The sequence below is a fragment of the Carya illinoinensis genome, chromosome 1 (genome assembly GCF_018687715.1).
Source record: "Carya illinoinensis cultivar Pawnee chromosome 1, C.illinoinensisPawnee_v1, whole genome shotgun sequence".
NCBI lineage: Eukaryota > Viridiplantae > Streptophyta > Magnoliopsida > Fagales > Juglandaceae > Carya > Carya illinoinensis.
The window spans coordinates 685,101-710,866 of record NC_056752.1 but is presented as its reverse complement, the minus strand read 5'-3'; the positions used below and the strand labels follow the sequence as shown (position 1 = coordinate 710,866).

General features: G+C 38.5%; 1 protein-coding gene across 4 annotated transcripts; it reads left to right on the top strand.

Annotated features, from left to right (window-relative positions):
- The first annotated feature begins 759 nt into the window (after positions 1-759).
- On the top strand, positions 760-25,718 carry LOC122304341 (ubiquitin carboxyl-terminal hydrolase 5). Of its 4 annotated transcripts, XM_043116580.1 has the most exons (16): positions 761-1,139; positions 2,125-2,296; positions 3,434-3,688; positions 7,794-7,938; positions 8,054-8,113; positions 8,228-8,323; positions 15,174-15,204; positions 15,313-15,593; positions 18,430-18,570; positions 18,654-18,824; positions 21,238-21,495; positions 21,585-21,733; positions 22,405-22,980; positions 23,734-24,019; positions 24,358-24,585; positions 25,331-25,718. In XM_043116580.1, exons 2-15 carry the CDS (start codon positions 2,145-2,147, stop codon positions 24,538-24,540), a joined length of 2,784 nt encoding a protein of 927 aa, XP_042972514.1. In that variant the 5' UTR covers positions 761-1,139; positions 2,125-2,144; the 3' UTR covers positions 24,541-24,585; positions 25,331-25,718. The 4 variants fall into 4 exon arrangements, with proteins under 4 accessions (XP_042972497.1, XP_042972506.1, XP_042972514.1 ...); XM_043116563.1 differs by having other exon boundaries at positions 760-1,139; positions 15,174-15,593; XM_043116572.1 differs by having other exon boundaries at positions 760-1,139; positions 2,105-2,296; positions 15,174-15,593.
- The last annotated feature ends 48 nt before the right edge of the window (positions 25,719-25,766 follow it).

Sequence of the window (25,766 nt, the reverse complement as noted above, 5' to 3'; positions counted from 1 at the left end):
AGCAGAGCCAACAATAACAGGTGGAAGGCTGGGCATGCTGCATAGGAAAAGAAACGAAAAAAAAATTCACGATAATAAATGGGTAGTCTCGAGTGGTAAGAGTATGATTACTATACTTATATAAAAAAAAAAGGGTATCGTTACCCTTTTAAAATTACCTAGAAAGTTTGGTATGGATGAGTTTCTTGAGATTTTGTAAAACGGTGAGATCTTAAAAATTAGGTACAACGTGAGAAAGTTTTTGATATATGTTTTGTTAGAGTTTGTAAAAGTAGTGTTATCATTGAAAATATAAGTAAAAAGAATGAAACTATTTTTTTGTGAAATGCTTTACTTTTTAGATTTTTTTAATAAAAAATGATAGTATGGTTAATAAATATGTCTATTAAATATAGCCATTCATATATTTTTATTTTTTTAATAATTAAATAAGTGACTATTAGTAGATTTATATATGTATTTATTTTTTTCTTAATGATTAAAAATATTTAAAAAATACTTAAAGAAAAAGAAAAAAAACTCATTTATACTAAAATACACGTTTGGTAGGCACATTTAATAATTACTCTAACATTGTCATTTCTTTTATAAAGCATATTTTGTTTGTATATTTATTTTTCAGGAAAATCAAGACAGCTTATTAAAATAAATTCCTATAGAGATGATGATGTTTTGGTGTCTAAAATATATTTAAATTGGAAGTGGAAATTTCCAAAAAAAAAAAAAAAATTCACAATTTTCAATCACAGCCCAACCCACGACCCAATTAGAAGTGAGGAAAGAAAGGGAAAAAGGGTGTCGGAGTCGGACAATGGGCAGTGGACACCTTCCCTGATTACCTTCTTCCCGTTATTTTTTCTTCGTTTTCCTGTCACCTTCCCCGGTTCCTCCTACCCACCGCCGAATCCACTCATCGTCGCCGCGCCTTAGGGCCACCTTTTGGGGCCTTTTCCCGCTTGAGTCATACCCGCTTTACGGCCCAATCCCTCACACCAAACTCAATCTTTCCCTCCCTATCTATCATTCTTTACCGAGCCCTAGCCGACCGAGCTTCTCACCCAGCACCGCGTTCCACAGTCCAACCCAAGAAGTTTTGGTCACTTGTAGCTCCTCTCGGTTCAGTACTCTCGGAAACAAAGGTAATTTTCTTTGGATTAACTGGTTTCTTTTAGATACTCGTGGTTCTGGAATGGGAATCGAAGGAAATGAGTCTCGAGCGCTTATTTTGTTGGGTTAAATTTCGGAATGTAGGCTACTCCATACACCGTGCTACCTAGTTCTAATTTCTTTGGTCGGGTGCCGCTATTTTTAATCAGAGGCGAGACTTTAGGAAATTCAATGTTTTTCACGGCTAGTCAACTTGAAGTTGTTAAATGGTTAGGACTTGATCTTCTGCTGGAACCATATGGGATGAGATTAATCTTTGCGGGAAGGTATTGGCTGCACGGGTATGACTGAAAAGGGGATGAATCAGAATTTCGAAAAGTGGACGAGCTAAGAGTTATTTTTTTAAGACTTTATTCCATTGATCAATTATAATCGATTTCTATGGCCTGAATAGACTTGATTTTCTCATATCGTTGGACTCACATGCTTAGGTTTTGCTCTTGTATATGTCCCGTGTACTTGGGCTCGTGTACTTGGGCTTTATAGGTTCAATAAAATCCTTGTTTTACTGATAAAAAAAAAGAATTTCGAAATTTTGTGCATCAGCAACAGTGCATAGTTTGAAAGGAAGGGAATGCATAGATTATGAATAATTTCCTCTACACTAGTCTAGGTTGCATGCTGGTCATGATATTGAGAATTGGTAATAGTGATATTCTGCTGGAGTTAATTGGAGGTTGCTTGAATCTTGGAGGTCTTTTGTGGTTGATTTAATTGAATTTTTTCTTAGTAAATCGTGTTGGATACCCAATATTTGGAAATTTAATTTTTGAACAAGTTTTGAAATCTTCACTTCAGAATATTTTTATTTTATGGGAAAAAAAACCCTCCACCCATTTTGGGTTTGGGGCATTATGTGCTTTCAAAATTGTCCTCACCACTAAGTTTGGCACTGAGAAAAAGAATAATAAAATGAGAATACACTTCACAATCTCAGATTTTCGGTGATAATCTCAGATCGGATAAAAACTGAGAACATGGAGGGGACAATGACAGAGGTGTCGATGTGCAGCAGTGCAAGCAGTACAGAGCTGACACCAGAGGAAGAGAGGATTATGATCCGGGACATTGCTTTGACTGCCGAAGCTAATAGCAAAGAGGGTGACACCTTTTATGTAATCACTCAGAGGTTCCTTTCTACGCTTTCCTTTCTGAAATTGTTATTCTGTGACATAATTCTTTTTGTGGATGGCTCCCCCTCCCCCCCAACATCCTGCAAGGATGGACTTTATGGGGATTTTAAAATATCATTTATGTATCTCTATCCTTACATGTGTTTTAGAGATCCTAGAGTGTAATAGGAGGCTGTTTTGTTGAGTAATGCTCGATCTGAGTATAACGTAGAGGTTTGTGGATTAAGCGCATTTGCAATGTATTCTCAATGTTCCTATATCTATATATGTGTGCGTGCGCGCTCAATCTGAGTATAATGTCGAGTGTGTTTGTGTAATCATTCTCAGTGTGAACCAGTTGTGAGGGTTTCAGTTGATAATACTATAGACTGGAGGCTGACTGTGTTGAAGGTGAGCTGGTAGTCTATGCATTGGGTAAGTGAGGCGTTTGAGGACCCAAAGTGATGTGCAAGTAGTCAGTTAAATGCTGGGTCGGGGACTTCATAAGTCCTTTGAGCTTGGCTTGCTGTACTGTTTTTTTCTAGAGACTGTGTTATGGTAGATGATCGACCATGGTGTCTAAAACAAAGATGATCAATGCTGGTATGGACTGGTGAGTTGAGAGTCTTTTACTATTAAAGGACGTAATGGTGTCTGTTTACTGCTCAGTCATTTCAACGATTCCAAGAGACCTGGATGTGGCATTATGGCTTACATTGGATTATATCTGAGTTACACTGTACTGATGTTAAAATACTAAATTCCTTCCTTCATTCAGGTGATTTATGGTGGTGTGTAGGTGTCTCTTTTAGTGAATCCATTAAACCCAATCTCTTTAATCACTTTCTTTGAGGTCTATTGGGGTGGCCCCTAATTTACCTTAATGATGCAAAATGCTTGTATTGAAATGAAAGGTCTCTCCTATGGTAACTGCTGTAACATATGCTCTTCTAATAGAAGAAAAAAAGGTTTGGGCTTTCGTTCTTCAACTAGTTGTAAACAAGGGATAGTGTGATATAATATCCTGTTACAATTGATTACTGTTTCTAGTTTGATGTATCATGCGTGCTGCTCCCAGTTTTCTTTGTCCATTATATTTTTTGGGAAAATTAAAGACAGAAATTGTTTTGTAATTTGCTAATTGGTTTCAACAGATGGTGGCAACATTGGATTGAATATGTGAACCATGACCAGCAAAATAATGCAAATGATGGATCTTCCTTGTCAGAGCATGGTGATTTGGTTGGTTCAAGCTCCCCAAAGAGGCCTGCTGGTATTGATAATTCTGATTTGATATATGATGCAGCATCTGACGACGCTAGCATGGATATTGAGATTCACGATACTCTACTAGAAGGCCGTGACTATGTATTGCTTCCACAAGAAGTTTGGAATCAATTATATTCGTGGTGAGTTTTGTGAAAATGTCCTTTAATTTTCTTTGGTTTCATGTATTCTTTGGAATTCTTAGCATTATGCAAACTCGTTGAAATGAAGATTGGCATTTACACGATTTTATACTAGTTTTCTTGTGCAGATCGGTATTAATATGTGTTCGAAAATCATCACTAGACCATGGGTTTTGCGTACTTGTTGTCATGGTTTCTAAATGAAAGCTGGAAACATTTTGCAGCATGCATTTCTAGTCTATTAGAAAAACAAATGAGAAAATAGTTTCTTCAGCTGCAATACTTGTACATTTATGTAATACATCATTGAGATATGTATCAACCACATTTTAGAAAATCTGATTGTTTCTTTATTGCTTATGTTGCTAGTTATTGTGAAATAAAAACTTTAAACGATCTAATCTCAGCTGCGATGAGAATTGCTAATCGGAATGGTCTTGTGGAATGATCTATAGCATAGTCTTGTGTTACATAAGAAGAGCTCCAAATGAAGCATGAGCCTCTCTTGCGGCCTTAATGACTTATGTGGTGGACTTAATTATGACATAAAGATGTTTGCAGTATGTGATCATCTATATACATCATGCTATTGCCAAGGATTAACATGATCTTCATCCTTAGAAATAATAAATATATGTTTTGTTCTTCACCGTCTTTTCTCAATGTTCAAAATTTTGAGCATTGCGCTTGCTCCACACACACCACTTTAAGTATAATGAGGCTACTCGATGAACTTCCATGCCACATTGATTAACATCTTGACTCCTCTAGCAAACCAAAAGTTCTACAACCCTTTAGTGCATCACACAATGAACACCGAAAAGATGATATACCGAGGCCCATACTTTCCTAGCTGCTCGCAGTGCAGCGACAAATATAATGGTTTCCCCACCCTTCTTGCACATGCAACACTTGTCCATTACCAAGATTCTCTTCCTCAAATTATCTATAGTTAGGATCTTTCCCAATGTAGCTATTTACATAAAGAATGCTGTCCTTGATGGAGCTTTGTTTCTGCCAAATACCTTTCCAAGGAAAAGGATTACCTGCTGAGCACAGTTCATTATAAAATGTTTTGTCCTCAAACTTTCATCATTTGACGTGACTCGCCACACTTATCCTTTCCTTTACCTCTCAACATAGTAGAATAGTGAACAGTGTACCATACGTAGTAACGTAAAGGACCACAGGAGAAACAGCTTGTAGAGGAATGCCGAAATCCTAACCTTCGGCGTTCCGCCATAGTTCACTAGACCTTTCAAGCGTCAGCTTTGATAGACAACATCGTCGGATGTTTCTTACTCCAAACAGGAACTTCTTCGTCGCACTGAAGCTCTTGTTTTGAAGCTCTCATCGAACTGAAGCTCACTTCGTTGAAGCTCTCACGCTCATCGTTGTGAGTATAGATTTGTTTCTCTCGCTTTTTCCTTGAAGTTTTGGGCTTGCTTAGATCTCTCTTTGCATTAGCTTCTAAACAAGAAATAGAGGTGAGGGAGGGAGGGAGGGAGGGAGGGTTGCAATATTTGAATTGATATTTGAATTCATCTCCTACAACCACAATTTTGTGTTGATGCTGTGAGCATAGACACATTGAATCCCTCTTCGTCGTAGCTCTCTCACACTCGGGCAGAGAAAGTCGTGATACACAGATTTGCTTTGACAAAGCTCTGAGCTTGCACTGATTTGCAATGTACTTTTTCATTTTGAGGTTTTGATTGATACTCCACTGATTTGCTGCTCCTGTGGAATGGGTGCATAGATGGTTATTTCCAGTGAAGCTTGCTCGAAATAGTTCTTTTTTTTTTCACTTGGTGTTTACATTATTGGTTAGTTTGTGCGATTTTGGGTGGAATCCAAGACCTTCAAATTTTCACTAGAGGCATGGAGGTCCTCAATAAAAATTGTTGAGAAGAGAAGAAGGGTTTGGAGGTCTCTAGTTATGGGTTGTAGCGGTATAGGGTGGCTAATGGATATGGTGGAAGTTGCGTTTTAGGCAGGAAGACAATTGGAATTCATCAAACACATGTTCCAAGGAAATAGAGCCTTCGTGGCTCAATGATGCTTCAACGTACACGGTAGATTCTTAACTATAACCAAATTTGGTGAAGGAGGTTGGCCGGGGGTTCTAGTCATTCCGGAGGGGTATGAAGGCTTGGGTTGGGAGAAAGTTGTTATCGAGTTATGTAGATTTGCTGCTCTATTTTCTCACAATCATGAGAACAACAATATGGAGCTGAAGCAAAAAGACCCAAATGCAACCATGGTGGTGAGGCGATCATATGTAGAAGCTCTAAATACGGATCATGCTTTGGTGACTCAATTTGATAATAGGGGCAAGAAGGGACTTAGTAGTGAAAGGGGTCTACAACCTCTACAGATTGTGCATGGACACATACCAAGTTAGAAAGGATCCGACTCCTCTAAAAGCTTGAGAACCGTTTCTTACGAAATAAGGGATGGTTTTGGTCTTCCCAATGGTATGCACTATACATTGAAAGAGATGCAAAACCACATTTTTTTACTTAATATGTCTCCTAACTCAGGCCTTCATACCCTTTTTGAATGACTAGACTTGCCGACCTCCTTCACCATATTTAGTTACAGTTAAGAATCTGTCGTGTATGTTGGAGCATCGTTGAGCCATTAAGGCTCTATTTCCTTCGTGCACGTGTTAGATGAATTCCAATTGTCTTTCCGCCTGAAATACAGCTTCCACCATATCCACCAGCCACCTTATACCGCTACAACCCATAACTAGATACTCCTTTTTGCTCTTCTCCACAATTTTTATTGAGGAGCTCCATGCCTCTAGTGAAAATTTGAAGGTCTTGGATTCCACCCAAAATTGCACAAACTGACCCATAATGACGTAAACACTAAGTGAAAGAGAGTTATTTCCGGCAGTCATCATCGGAAATAGCCATCTATGCACTCATTCCACTGGAGTAGCAAACGAGTTGAGTATCAATCAAAGCCTTCAAATGAGAAAGTACATTACAAATGTATGCAGGCTCAGCAATATAGGAAGCTTTGTTGGGGCATAACTATGGTTGGCGAAGATGAATACGGATTTCACGATGTTTTCTCTGTCTCTCTAGAGTCTCTATCGAGGCCGAGAGCTTCTCCTCTATCTCTTGTTTAGAAGCTAATGCAAAGAGAGATTTGTACAGGCTTAGAACTTCGAGGAAAGAGAGAGAAACAGATCTGTACGCAGAGCGATGAGCTTGAGAGTGCTTCAACGAAAAGAGCTTCGGTTCGATGAGAGCTTCAAAACAAGAGCTCCAGTGTGATGAAGAAGTTCTTGTTTGGAGAGAGAAATGTCTGGCGAAGTTGGCTGTCAAAGCTGACGCTTGAAAGGTCTGACGAACTTCTCTAGACAGAAACGTTCATTTGGAAGTGGCTCACATCTTGTATGTAAAACATATTTCTTTAGAGAAGAACAAACATGCAACCTTGCTAGATTCATGACTAATTCTGATTTGGACCAATTAATTTTAAACCCAAAACAACTTTAAACATAAGAAAAGACAACATAAGTGATGGAAATGATCCAAACCAGTCTAACAGAAGATCAATGTATCATTGACGAAAAAATGATGTGATGCAAGCAACTTGATAGAACTTCTAAAGCTCACCAAAAATCCTGATAGGAATCCTCTATCCGCAACAACAATAAACATTCTACTCAATGCTTCTATAACAACAATGAACAATAAGGGAGATAGGGTCTTGTTGTCTCAAACCTCGTGAACTGCTAAAGAAGTTATAGTGGAAGTTTTGGAGTTTTTGTACAGCTCTAGTTGTTGAACTTTTGTCATGTTCCTTTGGTTGTGCTACATTGGCTAGCTTTTGTGTAACGTCAAAAAACTGCCACCTAAGAAGGTTTGTAACACTAGTTTAGTTTATGTGATAAGTTGGACAGCGTTATAATGATTTATATGATCAAACAATTTCATTGAAGAATTCAAACTCTAGGCATCAAGTTTGAGATACAAACAAATTATTGGGACCAAAAGTGTGTATCTATTTAAACCACTTTGCCTACTTTCTATATTGTCATTGAAATTAGGTATTGAGGAATTAATGATAATCTTGTATGTATTAGGTATGGTGGTGGTCCAATACTGGCTCGGAAAGTAATCAGCTCAGGTCTTTCTCAGACAGAGTTGGCTGTTGAGGTATATCCTCTGCGCCTACAGTTACATATGATGCCAAAAGGTGATCGTTCTACTATTAGAATAAGCAAGAAGGTATAACATGGGACTTTGATGTTTATATCTTTCTTTATTCCCTGTTTCATCCCTCCACTTACAATATATATCTATAACGAATTTTCTAATCTTAATATTCTAATATGTTGGGCAGGAAACCATTGGAGAGCTCCATAGGAAAGCATGTGAAATTTTTTATCTTAACTTGGATCAAGTAAGGACTTAGGATGTCCTTCGTTCATCTTTGAATTTTATTCTGTTTCTTGCTAAACACTCTTCTTCAGTTTACTTTTACCTTTCGTCTTTTAAGAGTGTTTTTCTGTTACAGGTGTGCATTTGGGATTACTATGGCCGTCGGAAACATGCTTTGATGAATGATATGGATAAAACACTCGATGATGCCAATATACAGATGGATCAAGATGTATGTTAATGTTAAATCACTTGCTATCCTTTTATTGTTGAGTCAACCCAAGTGTAAATGCAAGTATAGCTGATGCACATGCACCTTTTGGTGCTTTGTTTTATTAGGCCACCCACCATGCTTTGTTTTACTAGGCACCCACCTCATAATTTTTGCAGCAGATTGCTGCAACGTAGTGGTCTGCTCTCCGATAAATAGGAGAGCTTAAATGTGTAAAAGTGGTGGTGGGGGAGAAGAAAAAAATCAGAGAGTAAGAGGGACATGAGGGAGAGATGAGAATTTGTAGATTTTTTATAAATCTCGTACAAATTCTATAAAAGAGGATCCAGTGGACGTAGGCAATTTGTTGAACCACTTAAATATCGTCTTGTGTGATTTTTGGACAGCCGGAGGGCACAACAATTGGTATTAGAGCTCTGGTTTGAGCTGTCCGAAAATTAGAGTTGGTCAAAATCAATTTTTGACAACTCCATGGTGTTCCTCGTGTCGAGACGAATCCGTTGCCGCAAACGGAATCGAAAATGGAGGTAAGAGGAACCCACACGCGCCACTAAAAGATCTGCGCGTGCATCTGCTGCAACTCATATGCCTCCACGCGCATCGGAGGAGGAAGACGACTGAGCCACACGCTCCCATGCGTCCCCACGCGCGCCAGACATGGAAGACGCGTGACAGACGCGCCCACGCGCTGTACAGAGCCTCAACGTGTGTTCTACATGCGCCTCACACGCCCCCACGCTCCGACCATACACCCTACTCAGCGCGTGCATCCCACGCGCCAAACGATCAGGACCGTCTATTTTCAGATCCGTTTTGGGTTTAATCTAAGCCATTTGGAGTCCGATTTCAACGATCAAATAGTTCTTTCCAACTATTTGGATCATTCCGGACTCATCCGTACGGTGGGAATGTTGAGATTCGCCATCGGTACTTTCGATCTGAACCATCCATGAGTTGCAGATCATGTTGGGCTAGATCTAAGCCATTCGGAGTCCAATTTCAACGATCAAATAGTGATTAAAAACTATTTGGATCATTCCGGACTCATCCATACGGTGGGAATATTGATATTTGCCATCGGTACATTCGATCTGAACCATCCACGAGTTGCAGATCATTTTGAAGTAGATCTACGCCAGTTGGAGTTCAATTACGATGATCAAATAGTGGTAACAAACTATTTGGATCATTCTGGACTCATCCGTACAGGGGGAATATTGAGATTCGCCATCGGTACATTCGATCTGAACCATCCACGAGTTGCAGATCATTTTGGGCTAGATCTACACCAGTTGGAGTTCAATTACGATGATCAAATAGTGTTGACAAACTATTTGGATCATTCTGAACTCATCCGTACGGGGGCAATATTGAGATTCGCCATCGGTACATTCGATCTGAACCATCCACGAGTTGCAGATTATTTTGGGCTAGATCTTCGCCAGTTGGAGTTCAATTACGATGATCAAATAGTGTTGACAAACTATTTGGATCATTCCGAACTCATCCGTACGGCCATCGGTACATTCAATCTGAACCGTCCACGTGTTGTAGATCATTTTGGGCTAGATCTACGCCAGTTGGAGTTCCATCGCGATGATCAAATAGCGCTGACAAACTATTTTGATCATTCTGGACTCATCCGTACGGTGGAAATGTTGAGATTCGCCATCGGTACTTTCGATCTGAACCGTTCATAGTTGCAGATCAGTTGTGGGCTTGATTGTAGCTAGTTGGAGTCGTGACGGAATCATCTGTTTTGGGCTTGATTGCAGCCAGTCGGAGTCGTGACAGACTCATTTGTTTTGGGCTTGATCGCAGCCAGTCGGAGTCGTGACAGACTCATTTGTTTTGGGCTTGATCGCAGCCAGTCGGAGTCGTGACGGACTTATTTGTTTTGTGCTTGATCACAGCCAGTTGGAGTCGTGACAGACTCATTTGTTTTGGGCTTGATCACAGCCAGTTGGAGTTGTGATGGACTCATTTGTTTTGGGTTTGATCGTAGCAAGTTGGAGTCGTGGCAGACTCAATTGTTTTTTGGCTTGATCGTAACCAGTTGGAGTCGTGCTAGACTCATTGGTTTTGGGCTTGATGTCAGCTAGTTGGAGTCCAATGTTGCCGGACTCAGTTCGTTTGGGCTTGATTTAAGCCAGTTGGAATCGTGAAGTTTGAGGAGCAAACTTCAAATCATTGGACGATGCTAATTAATTTGTTATATCAGCAGGTTTTGGCAGTCATACAACTCATGGAGCATAATGTTATTAAGAGGAGAACTGCAATGGATCTCATTGTGGCTTTCTTTGAAAAGCCAGTTGCAAATAACAAAGTGCAGATGAAGAAATAGTTCAACTTCCGAAAATGCAGAATGTACTATTGTTGTCCAATAGTATTTGGCGTTGTGGTCAAAAGGTTGGGAGGTCATGAGAATGGCTATGAGTAATTCTGCAAAGAAGTCGAAGTTGAAGTTTCTTGATGTAAGAGATCTTATCCTAGATGATGAGGTGTGCAGAAGAGATTCTGGCAAGATCTCGAGTTGTTGGTCTTGAATGTTGATAGTAAGGACAGAGGTAAGTCAAGATCTGTATAACAGGTGACTCGCTAGGAATTGTGGCAAGACATGCCACAAGAGATTGCTAAAATTAGGAGAAAATTGAAAATGATGCTGTGAATATGGTGACTGAAGAAAAATATGATGTTGTATTTCTTGCAGTGCACAATGCTGTTAAAGACAGTTTGTAGACAGCAGTCATTTAGTAGTGTTTTCTCAAAAGGACATGGAAGGTCACGAATGATTCATTGGTCTTGGCGGTCGTGTGAATTAGATGAGGAAGTAAAAGGAACTCAGTTTTATTTTTCCTCATCTAAACCTGAAGAAATCTCCCTAGAACACGACATGAAGCAAAGGTGTGAGAGATAGGAGCAAAACGTCAGATGTTCCAGGGATATCTACACCTAAAGTTGATGATTGCATAACTGCCAAGACGATCAGACCTCCATGGTGGTCATTACCTTAAACTATATCCTGCTGAATGAAGGTAGTGAACTACGGTATGAAGAAAATCTTGCAAGAGTGGAGATTATGCAAGTCGAAGTTAGCAGAGACTGCACACAAGATGGGCACATCGACTGAAGATAGGATATGTTAGTAGTAGGATGAGGAGTCAGTCGCCTAGGTCAGAGATGGAGACCTCAGCAACAAGTTCTCTGATATGTGTCAAGGTCCGTGAGACCATTGATTCCCAGTGCAGTGGGAGATGTGTTGCCCTATATATAGATGTGTTGATAAAGGGCACTGTACGTGATGAACTAAAGTTATGCATCACTTTAGTTAGTCTTCTAATTTGAAGACATGAGCTGTAAAATTGCAAAGATGATAAGGGATCATACTAGAGATAGAGGCTAGCATGTTGAGAACCAGTCTCCAAGTTGGAGATTGGTGTGATTGTAGGATTATGGAGCCTAGTTTGAAAGCTGTAAAGGCACCAGGTAGATTGTTCGTTCGGTTGTGGCTCGAGTGAAGCTCAGTTTGCTCAAGGTGCACATGAGTGCGGACTCATGGACTCGAGCAAAAGAAGAATCCTAGAGAGTTGAGATTGTACAATAAATTACTTGTAAATCTCCTCTGAAGAAAATCCCTTGCAAGCTCCGTGGATGTAGACAATGCTAATGCATTTGAAGATGCATTTGGAGAGGCATCTGGACATCCATTTGAAGATGTACCTGCAGATGCATTTGATAGTAGAAATATCTCATGTCAAAGAAAGAGGTGCATTCATTTGAAGAATGAATCAGTTTGCAAGCAGCCTGGTGTTGCACACTTGGGTGGAGGGGGTGATTGTTGAGTCAACCCAAGTGTAAATGCAAGTATGGCTGCTGCACATGCACCGTTCGGTGCTTTGTTTTATTAGGCCACCCACCATGCTTTGTTTTACTAGGCACCCACTCCATAATTTCTGCAGCAGATTGCTGCAACGTAGAGGTCTGCTCTCCTATAAATAGGAGAGCTTAAATGTGTAAAAGTGGCGGTGGGGGAGAAGAAAAAAATCAGAGACTAAGAGGGACGTGAGGGAGAGATGAGAATTTGTAGATTTTTTATAAATCTCGTACAAATTCTATAAAAGAGGCTCTAGTGGACGTAGGCAATTTGCTGAACCACTTAAATATTGTCTTGTGTGATTTTTGGACAGCCAGAGGGCACAACATTTATGCCTACTAATTTCTATAAAGAAGTCACTTTACCTTTTGAAATCAGGGTTTGCATTTGATTTACTCGCCATTGAATACCTAAAATACAAGTATGATGTGAATGTGAAAACCGCTCTAATAGAAAATTTAAATATATTATTTAATTTCATAAGTCATGGTCTATGTTGTGTGAACCATCTTTTAGATGTAGATAGACTGATCCATAAAAAAGGTCTTTTAGACGTGGGTACTCGACTGTTATTTAGAGAATTCAAAATTCACGAGCAGTTTTTCTCGTGGAGTTCAACAGTGGATATCTAGCCCATAATTTCATTTGGTCATAGAGGTTCTGTTATGAGAAGAGATGAGGGGGAAATATATTTATGTTTAGCATGCAAAATCACTCTGGGTTTAAGTAACCCCCTAAAATCCACTATAGAAATTTAGTTTGTTAAAACCAATCTTGAAACTTACAAGATTCTTGAAGTAACTAAATTTGGCTTGCAATACCATGAGTATCCCACTCGATCTCTGCACCATGGCAGCTACGGAGTGCCGACCTTTCTATAGTTTCACCACGAGCACTAACTCCATCTCTGCACCCAGGCAGCTTTGGAAATTCTTCTGGCTAACGAACACGTCCATACCAATGGACTCAACATGAACACGAGTACAATATGATGGAGGTCTGTTTATCAAGAGATAATCGATCTTGAACACTCAATGGATCTCCTTAGGGTTTTCTTTCAAGAATACAATGAATACGACAGCACTGGCTTCTCTCCATGCCCTAAAAGTTGTGCATATTATTCTATATATACTTAGGATTTGTGTAAGAAAAAGTGTTTCTAGGGATTTTTGCTCGAGCCAATTGTCGAGCAAATTTTCTGTCCAGTTTTTTTCTGTTGAGTCATTATCAAGTGAATTTTCTGTCCAGTTTTTTCTGTTGAGTCATTGTCGAGCTTTTTCTACCCAATAAACGTTGGAATTTGAAGATCTTTGTGAAACATGAATTTGCAGATAATTGAGTTAGCTTTCCAATGCCACCAAGATCACCTAAATCCAATATAAGAGCCAAAAGTTATGGCTGATTTACTCTTGACTAGGTTGACCTCATCAGGTCTTGTGAATTTGCAATTTTTACTCTACCCAACATATTACAACTCAATTGGACTAATTTTTGTCATAAGAAAATTCCTACATATTATTTTTTACATTAACATTAGCCGTGCAGTCAATGTGACTCTGAACGCCAGTGATCATAATCTTGGTGGTTGAGATGTCATAAATAATGTTTTCTCTTGTTGGGGGAAATCGTAGGTGATATGATCGCAGCATGGTCTGTTAGAGGCATTACTGTGGAAGACTACTTAAAAAGTAGTTTTACGATCTTTTTGGAATGATATAAATATAATCGTTTTGGATAGGGGTAAAGATGGATGTTGAGATGATAGGAAAGATGGTTGTTAAACAAGTGGCCATCTAGTGGATATGCATCCTTTAAACTAAAAGAACATTCTACTGATCAAAAAACTAACAGGACATTCTGTTTGGATACCTGTAGGGCTTGGGTGATAGGAGAGATGATTGTTAAACAATTGGCTATTTAGTGGATATGCATCCCCCGTTAAACTAAAAGAACATTCTTTTTAGATGCCTATAGGGCTTGGTCATCTTTTACTGTCTTTGGAATTTTATTTTATTACTTTCTTTTTTATGGCTTGTACAGCATATATTTGTGCCAGCTTCTAAAAAGTGTTTATGTTGAATCCCCTGTGCCGAGGATACAGAAAAAGAAGGCAAAGAAAAATGAGAGAAACTAAGTCACAGTATTCATTATGCATTTATTCACTGATAAGACTCTAAGATGCTGACATTCTTATGTTATATACTTCCTGCGTTATGCCTACTTTTCCATTATGAATTAAATCTTCTACTTTTAAAAAAGAAAAATGCTTACATTCTTATCAAAGAAGGGAATGAAAAATTCAATAATTGCTGTTGATGGTCATGTGAATGTAACAGGAGTATAACTGGTATAAGCTCAGTTGCCACGTGTTCTGGTGCTCAGCATATTTGATATTCAAGCCACATCATGTTGAAAGGATAACGGCTTCCATCATTGCTTTTAACATTTCAACACTTTGTTTAACTAGGTTCATTTACTCACTCACACATGCTACTGGCACCAGCACAGAAAATAATGACAGCAATGTGATACATGTAAACATGCATATTTGCCTTGCCTTTATGAATAAAATGATCGCATACCTATATTAAAAAAAAATGTAAACATGCAAATATTTTTTGTTTTGATAGGTAAAAGAATTTATTGATTCACGTAAATAGGCAAAGCCCGAGTACACAGGGAGTATACAAAAGAGAGCCTAGTTAAAAACTAAGTGCTACGGATAGTAGCGTAACAGTCATTAAGACTTGTTCCATTCAATACAATAGAAGATGCCCAAAGTAATAGGGTATGAAAGGATGAAAATGTCACTTACATTAAAGGATGAAAAGCTCTTCCCCCTCGTATAAATCTTTCAGCTCATTTCTTTCTGGTTCTATATATTTGATGATGGCCTCCCTCATCTTGATTTTACCTGGTACATTTTCGGGTTTTTGACATTCAATTTTTGTTTTGTTCTTTAATTGATTAAAACAGATTCTGGTGGAGGTCCTTAACCATGTGAATGGTACTGCACTGGCTGGTTCCATGACTTCTGTTCAGGACAATGGATCTTCGCAGAGGGAAGCTACTTCTTTTCTTATAGAGCCTTCTAAGTCAAGTTTATCAATTGCAGGAGGCTGGTCAGCAAGTAAGGGTGCATCTAGAAGCAACATTATAGAGCTGCCACAGAATCAGAACCAGACTTCTCTGGTCAGAGAGGTTGAAAACGCTTATGGAACCAGCAGCGTTAGTACAAGGGGTGCTACTGGTGGTTTGACTGGGTTGTTGAACCTTGGGAACACTTGTTTTATGAACAGTTCAATCCAGTGCCTTGTTCACACACCAGAGTTTGCTAGATATTTTCGGGAAGATTATCATCAAGAGATTAACTGGCAGAACCCTTTGGGCATGGTGGTAAGCATCAAATATATTTATAATATGTGAAACCTTCAATATTTTTGTCAAAGTATGATTTTAATGTCCTTTGAGATTTTATATGAATTTGATGTCTAAAATCACTTTTTTTGAATTTCTTGGATAAGTTTGTAGTGCCTGTTATTTTTCAAGAATTGTTTTTTTTTTTTTTGACAAGTAATAAGAAATTTTATTGATAAGCATAGTCCAGGTACACTATAAGTATACATGTGAATACCCCTATTTAGGATCTAGTAACTGATATAAGGAAATCATGGAAGCTGAGACCATTCAACTCTAAAGCGATGGCCCACATAAATGAAGTCTTCTAAAAAAACCTCCTAAACTCTTCCAGGGAGCATTCTTGATCTTCAAAGAGTCTATCGTTTCTTTCACTCCAAATACACCAAAGAATACAAAGAGGAGCCATCTTCCATGCGGCCGCAATCTGTGATGTCACCGCGATTCCTCTCCAACTTGCTAGTAGTTCTACCACTCTTTCCGGCATGACCCAGGCTATAGGCATTCTGCTGAAGAAATAATTCTAGATTTCCGAGCAAACTCTCAATGTAAAAGTAGATGGTCCACTGATTCACCATTCTTTCTGCACATACAGCACCATTCTGTTATGATAAGGCCTCGTCTTCTTAGGTTGTCCATAGTGAGAATCTTCCCTAATGCTGCTGTTCATACAAAGAATGCAACTTTAGTATGTGCTTCACTCCTCCAAATGTTCTTCCAAGGAAAATTATTGTGTCTTTGATGCATGGTAATTGTATCATAAAAGGAGCACACAGAAGAATATCCTTTCCATACCATCTTATCTTCATTTATGGCATCAATAACAGTGTTGTACAGCAAGCTGATTAACTCCACCATCCCAGTAACTTTCCAATCATGTGCATCCTGAGTAAGACTTATGTTCCACTCCTGTGTGTCATTGATTATTACCTGCAAATCTGCCACCATAGCTTCTTTATCTCGAGCAATTCTGAAAATATTAGGATAAGCATCCTTCAGGACTGTATCTCCCACCCACACATCATTCCAAAAGCTGACCCTACTGCCATCCCCACACACAGTCGAGTATTAGGAAAGGAACACCAACCTTTCCTTATGTATTTCCATAACCCCACCCCATATGCCCCCATACCTTCCCTAGAACACCAACCCTCCCGTGCACTTCCATACTTCATGTCAATCACCCTTCTTTATAAAGCTCCCCTCTCCTTATTATAACACCACAACCATTTTCCTAATAATGCCTCATTAAAGGCCCTCACATTATGGATCCCCAAGCCTCCATCTCTCAATATTCCACCCCACTAGGTGAAATTTGAGCTCCTCGCCTAAACCACTCCACAGAATTGTTGAATACATTATGGTCTCCAAGTTACCTTTGTTGCTCATTGCAAAATCCTGATCTGCATTCGAGATCCAGTTTTATTTCTCAATTGAGTGAAATTTTTGTTGTTAGACCCTCTATACATCATTATTCTCGAGATGGTCCTCCGTCCATGTTGTTCATTTTCATCATTGAATAAAACTAGATCATCGAGGCTGTTGTATGGTGGTATTGTTCTAGTGAGACCTTCTACCTTATGACCACATTTTCTAATCGATAAACCTTATGTCCACCCTTTTAAATCTGATTTATGCATTTTCTGTTTTTTAATTTTTGGCCAAATACCTTTTAAGGCTTATTACACAGCTCATAAACACTGAATAACTGTCAGGTTGCTTGGTTTTACTTCATTCTTAATCAAGCACAATGAGGATGGCTTACTTCCAAATTTGAGGTTCATTCTGCGTAATGGTTTATAGGTGCTGATGGAAAGCAACTAGTGCATTTTCGGGTTCAACTATTTGATATAGCTATCCTACAACTGGGTTCAACTGTAAAAATACCTGTTCCTCGCTACTTTACCCTAGGCTTTGTCCTTTTTTGCTTGTGTGCCAATCTACCTTTGGGTTTATCCTTTTTGACTTTTGTGCCAATTTATGACACTTCAGCCCATCTTTTTGTGGTCTTCTTTTTCTTCTCTGTGCAGCACTTTCACTAGGCCTTTTAGAGTACAAGCCAACATGTGAGGTTGAACTTCCTTGTCGTACAAATGGTATTATAATTTGTAAATTAAAGCCTCTTGGAATCATTATAAATTCCAAAAGCGACTCCCTCTCAAGTGATGTAGAACCTTATTCACCACTCTGATGTGAACTTCAGGGTATGACCACTTTCTAAGCACCTAAGGAAAGCCCAATTCATATCTTGGTTTATATTCCAAGGGAATAATCTATTCCAAGTGGAGCCCATCATAATTATTTTAAAATGAATGAAGTTCTCATCTCGACAATGTGGGATCTCGTTCACTACTCTCTAATAATTAATTCGAGATGTTACATTCTTCCTCCCCCCTTACATCCTTCACATCTTTGTTAAGCCATCCCATTGTAAGTGGCACCACTCAAATCCCACTCTTCTGATTGGGAACATGGCTTTAATATCATTTGTAACAACCCAAGGAAAATATAAACCATATCTATGCTTATACTAAAAAAAGACTAGTCAAGATTACAATTGGAGTCCCTTATATTCATTAGCAACCACAAGAACTTCTCTTCCTTACACATTGTAGGATCCCATTCACCACTCTCTCATACTAAATCCAGGGTGTTATATTTCTTACCGATGTTTCTTATACTATTCTTTATTGATTGCCAAACGTTGATGCTAGTTTTTGGCGCACTTGTTTCTGGTATATACATTATCAATATTCAAATATATGAGTAGTACTATTATGTTGTTATTATAGTTATTGAAATGGTCATTTTGTAGGGTGAACTAGCTTTAGCATTTGGTGAGTTGCTTCGGAAGCTATGGGCACCTGGGAGAATGCCAGTTGCCCCCCGATCCTTTAAAGCAAAGCTCGCTCGCTTTGCACCTCAATTTAGTGGATACAATCAGCATGACTCTCAGGTTTTGTGCTTGTCATGTAGCTTTTATTCATTTAACAGTATCCATGCAATTTGCATCTTTAAAATGGTTTATTATTTTGTCAGGAACTTTTAGCATTCCTGCTAGATGGTCTTCACGAAGATTTGAATCGTGTCAAACACAAACCCTATATAAAGTCCAAGGATGCTGATGGACGACCTGATGAAGAAGTTGCTGATGAGTACTGGGCGAATCATATTGCTCGGAACGATTCTATAATTGTTGATGTGTGCCAAGTGAGTATAGTCTTGATGATATCTTGTATCCAAATATCTAGTGTGGTTGATGGTTTTATGCCTTTTTATGGTGTGCAAGGGCCCCACGTTTTGGAATTAATCATCCCTATATGTCTTTTCACTTTTGTGGATGGCTTACATGGAATACTGATCAAGCTTTGAGGGTCTAATAACCCGGATTGTGTATAGGAAGGTGGTGAATGAGATGTCAAATTGCTTGGGAGGTAGAAGTTCATGCCCTTTGTAATATTACTAGTACTTCATTTCAATTGTAACGTTGACTATTCATTTTGGAGTATGCACCTAGATGTGGCTTTGGCCTTCCTTGAATTATTACAATGGTATCAACGTCAAACATAAAAAGAAGTGTGGGATTTGAGTTGAGCCACTTATATGTTAGAATGATTTGATGACAACATTAGAGGGATTTAAGGGAGGCAGTGAATGGTGTTCCACATTGCTCGTGAGAAAGAAGTTCAAACTCTTTATAATGATTTCAAGGAACTTCAATTATAATATTGACTAGCTCTTTTGAAGCATGGGTTCAAACACGGCTTGGGCCTTCCTTGGGGTCACCATTACACTGGGTTAGCCTTTTTTTTTTTTTTTCAATAAAATTTTTTATTACTTCCAAAATAAGAGAACATACGAACTGTTTATATCACAATTTTTATTGGAACTCAAGATTTCTCATGGTAGGGTGAGATGGAAATGACAATATTTGGTTTCTTCTATTCAAACACTTCGCTAAGGTTCAATTGTATGGTGAATATAAATGATTCAGACTGCTGCTTGGAGCAGTGCCTTTGAGGATAAGAGATATTTCAAGGCATTGAGGGGAGGGGCTGGTAGTACTTTTCCTTATATTGGGTTTTTGGTGGCAAAGTCTTTGTGGAATGAGGTTTTTGATCGGGTAGGTTTATATTGGGTGATGCCTAAACAAGTTGTGGATCTTCTTGCATGTTGGCGTGGTTTTGAGGGAAGGAAATGTGTAGCTGCCAGATTGAGAATGATTCCTTTGTGTTTAATGTGGTGTCTTTGGCTGGAAAGGAATGGAAGATGTTTTGAAGATAGAGCATTCTTTTGAAGATTTTCAGAATTTTTTCTTTTCTACTTTGTGTTTGTGGGCTAAGATCTGTGCAAGGAATGATGATAATGTACTGAATCTGTTTTAGTTTTCCTGCTTTCTAGAGTGCAGTAGGTATTTTCTTTGTATACATCCTGTGTACTTGGGTTGTGCCTATTCTTGGTAATAAAATTTCTTATTAATTATCAAAAAAAAAAAAAAAAAATTTTCCTTTGAATAGTATTTTAGAACATCAAAGCTCTGCCAGTGGCATTTCCACTTGGGCTGTAAGATTTATGAAGATTCTTATAATGAATACTTTGAGAAAGAATCGAAGCCATTACAAAATGGTGCTCCATGTGTAGATCAAAATGACAGTGTATCATTTAATTCTTTGCCGTGGCGTCAGTAGGGAACTGAGGAGCTTTTGTGTTTTGCTTGTTTTGAGTTAAAATGGCTTATCAAGACTGGTAGTCAAACTGTTGCTGTTGGAAAGGGTACTCTGGTAGACGTTATAATGGATAAATTTCTAAGGTAAGTTCTTTTTTTCTAATGTGATGGATCATAACTCATACTAAAAAAGGTTGGGTTGACATACCTTGTTAGGAGTGCCTGTCAGTCTTGATCCCATGTTCTGCATCAAAACCTTTGATGGTTTGACCAAAAAAGGCATGCATTATCAATAATTGTTTTATTATGACACAGGAACTGAAAGAGGCATTCAATATCTAGCTCTCAAGGGCTTGTTCTCAAATTCATGGGTTTCAAGAAAATAATTCTTTGTACAAAGAATAACCACTTACGCAATAGCAATAATCTTGAGTGTAGAAGCATTGTCAACAAAAATCTTCATTTGTATTTTGGTTCATTGGAAGACAATGTTTCTCATGTAGTTATTTAGATCTAATATATTTGTATGTGTCTGGAAACCTTAGCTTATTTGAATGATTTTAATTTATACCTATCCTGGCACTATACAATTATATCATGTTAAGTTGAATTACAGAGTATGAATGAAAATTAAGCTGTTGATGTGAAGTTTCGTGTGGAAAATAACATGTAGAAAAAGGAACTTCTTAAAAAAATGGAGAACTTTTTTATCCATAGCTAAACATTATGGTTCAAATTCTGATCTATTTAGGTTTCTCACCTCAATAAATGTAAAACTCTCAGATGAGGTTTGACAGTTATGCTCCTATTTTTTCTCACATTAGGATAAATCTCTTGATCACGTCCTGCCAAAACACTTGCCATTTATTTTCCTCTTTATATGTCTTTACTTTTTCAAATTCATTCACTTGCCTACTAATGCTTCTGGACTAATGCTAAGTATTCTCCATTTGACAGGGCCAGTTCAAGTCGACATTAGTTTGTCCAGTGTGCAATAAAGTCTCCATCACATTTGATCCCTTCATGTATCTTTCATTACCACTCCAGCTTACCATTACCCGCACCATGACAGTGACAGTTTTTACTTGTGATGGAAGTGCCTTGCCATCTGCTTGCACTGTGACTGTCCCTAAGCAGGGACGTTGCAGGGACTTAATCCTGGCACTTAGCAGTGCATGTTCCTTGAAGCAGAGCGAGAAGCTTTTGCTTGTGGAGGTTTGCAGCTGTGAACTTTCTGAAATTTGTAATGGAATTATTTTATGCATGTTTAATTTGTTTAAATCATTCAAATCTTTGGTTCACAGATAAGAAACCATTTGATTCAAAAGTTTCTAGAAGATCCTTTAACAATGTTGTCAACCATCAAAGATGATGACCACCTTGCTGCCTACAAAATGCCGAAGCTGGAAAAGAACACGAAATATCTTCAGTTAATACACCGCCACAGAGAGCAGTATGTATAGTTTCATGAATGCTACATTAGTTAGAATGATACAAAAGTGGGCTGCTTATTCTTCTGTCTCTCTTTCCAGTAGCCTTGACCCCAGAAATATGGTCTTGGTCGTTTTGTCCAATAATTTTTGCAATGAACTTTTTATGGTCTTGGTCTTGATCATGGTCGTTTTTTCCAATAATTTTTGCAATGAACTTTTTAGTCTTAATGCCACTGCTTTGATAACTATCACAGATTTCCTGAGGACATAGATGGTTCTTTGCTAGTTGAGACTGCAAAGTTTCTCTTCATTGTTATTTATCAAAAAAGTTTCTCTTCATTGTTATTATTGTTTTCCAGACCAAGAATATTTGCCTTTAGTCAAAGGGCCTACTTATATAAAATATACATATTTTTTTATAAGTACTTATATAAAATATATATCATAGAAAATGAGAAATCCCAGACTGAAATATGATATATGGTTGGCAGAGTCGTTCTTTTTTTTTTTTTTTTTTTTTTTTTTTACCTTTTGGACAGAGTCAACCCAGTGATAATCATTTGAAAAAAATTAAAAACGGCAGTATCACTTTAGAAAACTAAAGATTTCCCTTGTCAGTTTCATTCTTTATGGTACGTTCCTGTGTTGTGCCAGTTCTGAATTTGTTCTTTTACAATTTTGTGTCTTGTAGGGAAACTAGTGATGCCGAAACCACGTCAGGATGGAAACCCTATGGGACTCCTCTTGTCTCATCAATATCATGTGATGATTTAATTACAAGAGGGAATATACAGTTACTTGTTCACAAAATGCTTTCTCCAATTGCAAGAACAGAGAGCCTAGGGCAAACTGGTATTTCTAATATTAGCACCAGTAGAGCTGCTTCTGACCAGTGCTGTGATATCAGCTCCGGTGAAGCATGCATGGACTCCTCTACATCAAATTCACTAAACAAGGATGGCACTAATTCTGAAGCAGTAGCATTACTCAGACTACCTCTTCAGTTGGTTGATGAAAGTAATGCTTGCATTGATCTGTCTGTGGGAGAGGACAAGCCTATTAGACTGTCCTTATCATCAACTTCAATACTAGTTTATGTTGACTGGTCACAGAAGCTTCTAGAAAAGTATGATACACACTATCTAGAGAACTTGCCAGAAGTGTTTAATGGGCCACCTAGCAAGAAAGCCCGTACTGAGCCTCTATCCTTGTACACCTGCCTGGAAGCTTTCCTGCGTGAAGAACCACTGGTGCCTGAAGAGATGTGGTTAGCTTCTTTTCCTTCTACTGCTACTGCTATGACTACTATGTTGCTGTCCTCACTGTTGTCTTTGTTGTTTTGTGTGTGCATTTGTTCATGATGCATTTTGACTGAACTGGTGGTAACCTAAGGGGGCATAAATAATATAAAGATTGATTTATTAGTGGTAGATTCACTAAAGATGTTTTTGTATAGTTTCCCCGCATTATAGACCAATACAGTTTAGTTCAAAAGAAAAATGAATTTGTTGTTCCCTTGTGTGAACTATATTCTACAGACTGAAAATGGCAATGGTTGAGCTACCTTTTTTCTGGCTGATTACCTTGCCTTCCACTAGGACCGTATGGTTGTGGCAACATGGAAGTAGGTGCAGGATGTTACTTTCTGTTAGTTTACTTTGAGACCGAGACGTCTTAGAAATTGAGCATTTTCCACTTTCAAATTGATTGCATGCAAATGCCCTTCCTTAGTCACTTAATGGGACTGCATGTAGTTTGTGTTCTGAGATATTTTTCGTTCACTCAATGCTTCTTTTGGTGAATCATAACATTTTTGCACTTTGCTAAGCCTACTTCAAATAAAGAATTTTGAAATTTCCACCACTTTGCACTTCCTATTGATGCTTCTAGTCTAATATTCTTATATCAGTTAGAATATCTAAAATTCTAAAACTGTGATCAATACAAAATGCATGTGAGAGAATGTCTACTCACTGAACAACTAGACACTTGCATGATTTGTGATGTGTATCTGATGAAGGTACTGTCCCCAATGCAAAGAGCAACGGCAAGCAAGTAAAAAGCTTGATCTATGGAGGCTTCCCGAAGTATTAGTGATCCATCTAAAGAGATTCTCATACAGTAGGTCGATGAAGCATAAGGACCTGCTGAAGCTAGAAACCTTTGTCAACTTCCCTATTCACGACTTTGACTTAACAAATTATGTAGCCAACAAAAACAATTCCCAACGTCAACTCTATGAACTATATGCCTTAACTAACCACTATGGTAGCATGGGTGGTGGGCACTACACTGCGCATATCAAGGTGAGTGAGAAAGCTAGGTACTCTTTTTTCTAAGATTTTGTCTTTTGTCCAAACTTCAGCTCTCCTGAGCTGGTGCAAACTCTCAGTTTCTTTTGAAATTTAAACATGGCATTCGACACTGTTGTGGGTGTCGCTTTTCTGTTCATTGTTGATCTCTACTGTTTTTATTATAACGAGTACATATGAAAAATTTTGTAACCATTGTTTTTCTTATTTTAGCATATACATAGATGCATACCTGGGGCCTCTGTACCAACTTTCCACTCAGTTTACTTTTTAGTGGACTCTACTTTTTCTAATACCTCGTCCTGAGATACACTATTTTCTGTTATGTGAAGCTTCTAGACGAGAATAGGTGGTACAACTTTGATGACAACCACATATCCCACATAAATGAGGAAGAAGTAAAGACAGCTGCTGCATATGTCCTCTTTTATCGGAGGGTGAAGACTGATGATGCCACTGCTAGCAATGGGGCACAGTCCTGTGCAGATGTCAACAACATTAGCTCTCAAAAGTGACACAATGAGATGTATATTTCTTGCTAAAAATGGAGCAACACCCAGGTATGCATGCATTAACATTTGCTTTTGTCTGTGATGTGTATGGGGCTGTATGAGCCTCGCATTGTAATGAGTCCAGCTGAGGGTAGACATGCAGTTGGGGAACCCTTCCAAGTGCGCTGGAATGCTGTGCAACCTTGGGGTCTTGTTAAATGTGGCTATCTCTAAGGGTGGCCATAGATTTCCTCTATATAACTGGACTGGTGCATGATCGAAATTATATTTTTGATAATAAATGGTAATAAATGGGTACGGCAATTAACCCCAAGGAGTTGGCCCAAGTGGTGAAGGCCTTGGTTTTGGGATATCACTCCCTTCAAGGTCCAAGATTCAACACTTCATGAATGCAAACAATCATTTGGGGCCACACTCCTGGTGAAAAGTCAGCGATTTAACCAATTCCATGTAGGGAAACTTCAGATAGTGCGGTGCACGGGACTGGGGTTTACTCTGCAGGGGTGGGTCCGAAGGGCCCTGCCTTGTAGAGATTCCCTGACATAGAAGAAAATGAAAGAAATGGGTGTGGCAATTATGAACTCACTTCTAGACGTTATCATATAGTTTGAGGCCAGCGTGGAGAATACAAATGAGGGTAATGTTCTTCTTATCTGAGAGGGATGTGCCGTGCAGAAAAAGGACATGGATGTTAATATTGTGCTGCTGCTTATGAAAATGCCGAGTTTTAGCTCATGCCTCATGGCTTCCATGGATGTTTTATTAAGATCTGCTCATGTTTGGCATATTGCAGATATCACAGGCTGTTTACCGTGTCGATTCAAAGTCTCATTCAGTAGGTGATTGTGGTGTAGCAAAAGTGGCATGTTAAATTAAGCATTAAGAACTAGTCCTTTGCGGTTCTGAAGATGATTTTATGGTTTCATAGCCGCAAAAAGCTGCTAAGAGTTGGCTGGGCATCGAATTACGTATCACAGACGCTCCAAATTCGATTTTACTTGTCAATTTAAGGGTGCTAGACATGTTTTTGTATCTAAAAGCCCAAGGGTTTTATTATTTTATGTCGTAAAAAGATACTAAATCTGTTTTTTTTTTTAATATATCAACTGTCATCCTGATATCTGACCGAAGCTTCAATTGCCTGCAAAATCTGTTGGCATTCATAAAATATTTACAAAATATCCATCCATCTACCTATTATTTTTTGTTAGATTCGGCAATAATTTTAC

Coding starts and splice junctions, on each gene's coding strand:
- LOC122304341 (XM_043116563.1), top strand. CDS start 2,145: ATGGAGGGGACAATGACAGAGGTGTCGATGTGCAGCAGTGCAAGCAGT. Junction 3,689..7,793: donor TGGAATCAATTATATTCGTG/GTGAGTTTTGTG, acceptor TGTATGTATTAG/GTATGGTGGTGGTCCAATAC. Junction 15,594..18,429: donor AGAACCCTTTGGGCATGGTG/GTAAGCATCAAA, acceptor GTCATTTTGTAG/GGTGAACTAGCTTTAGCATT.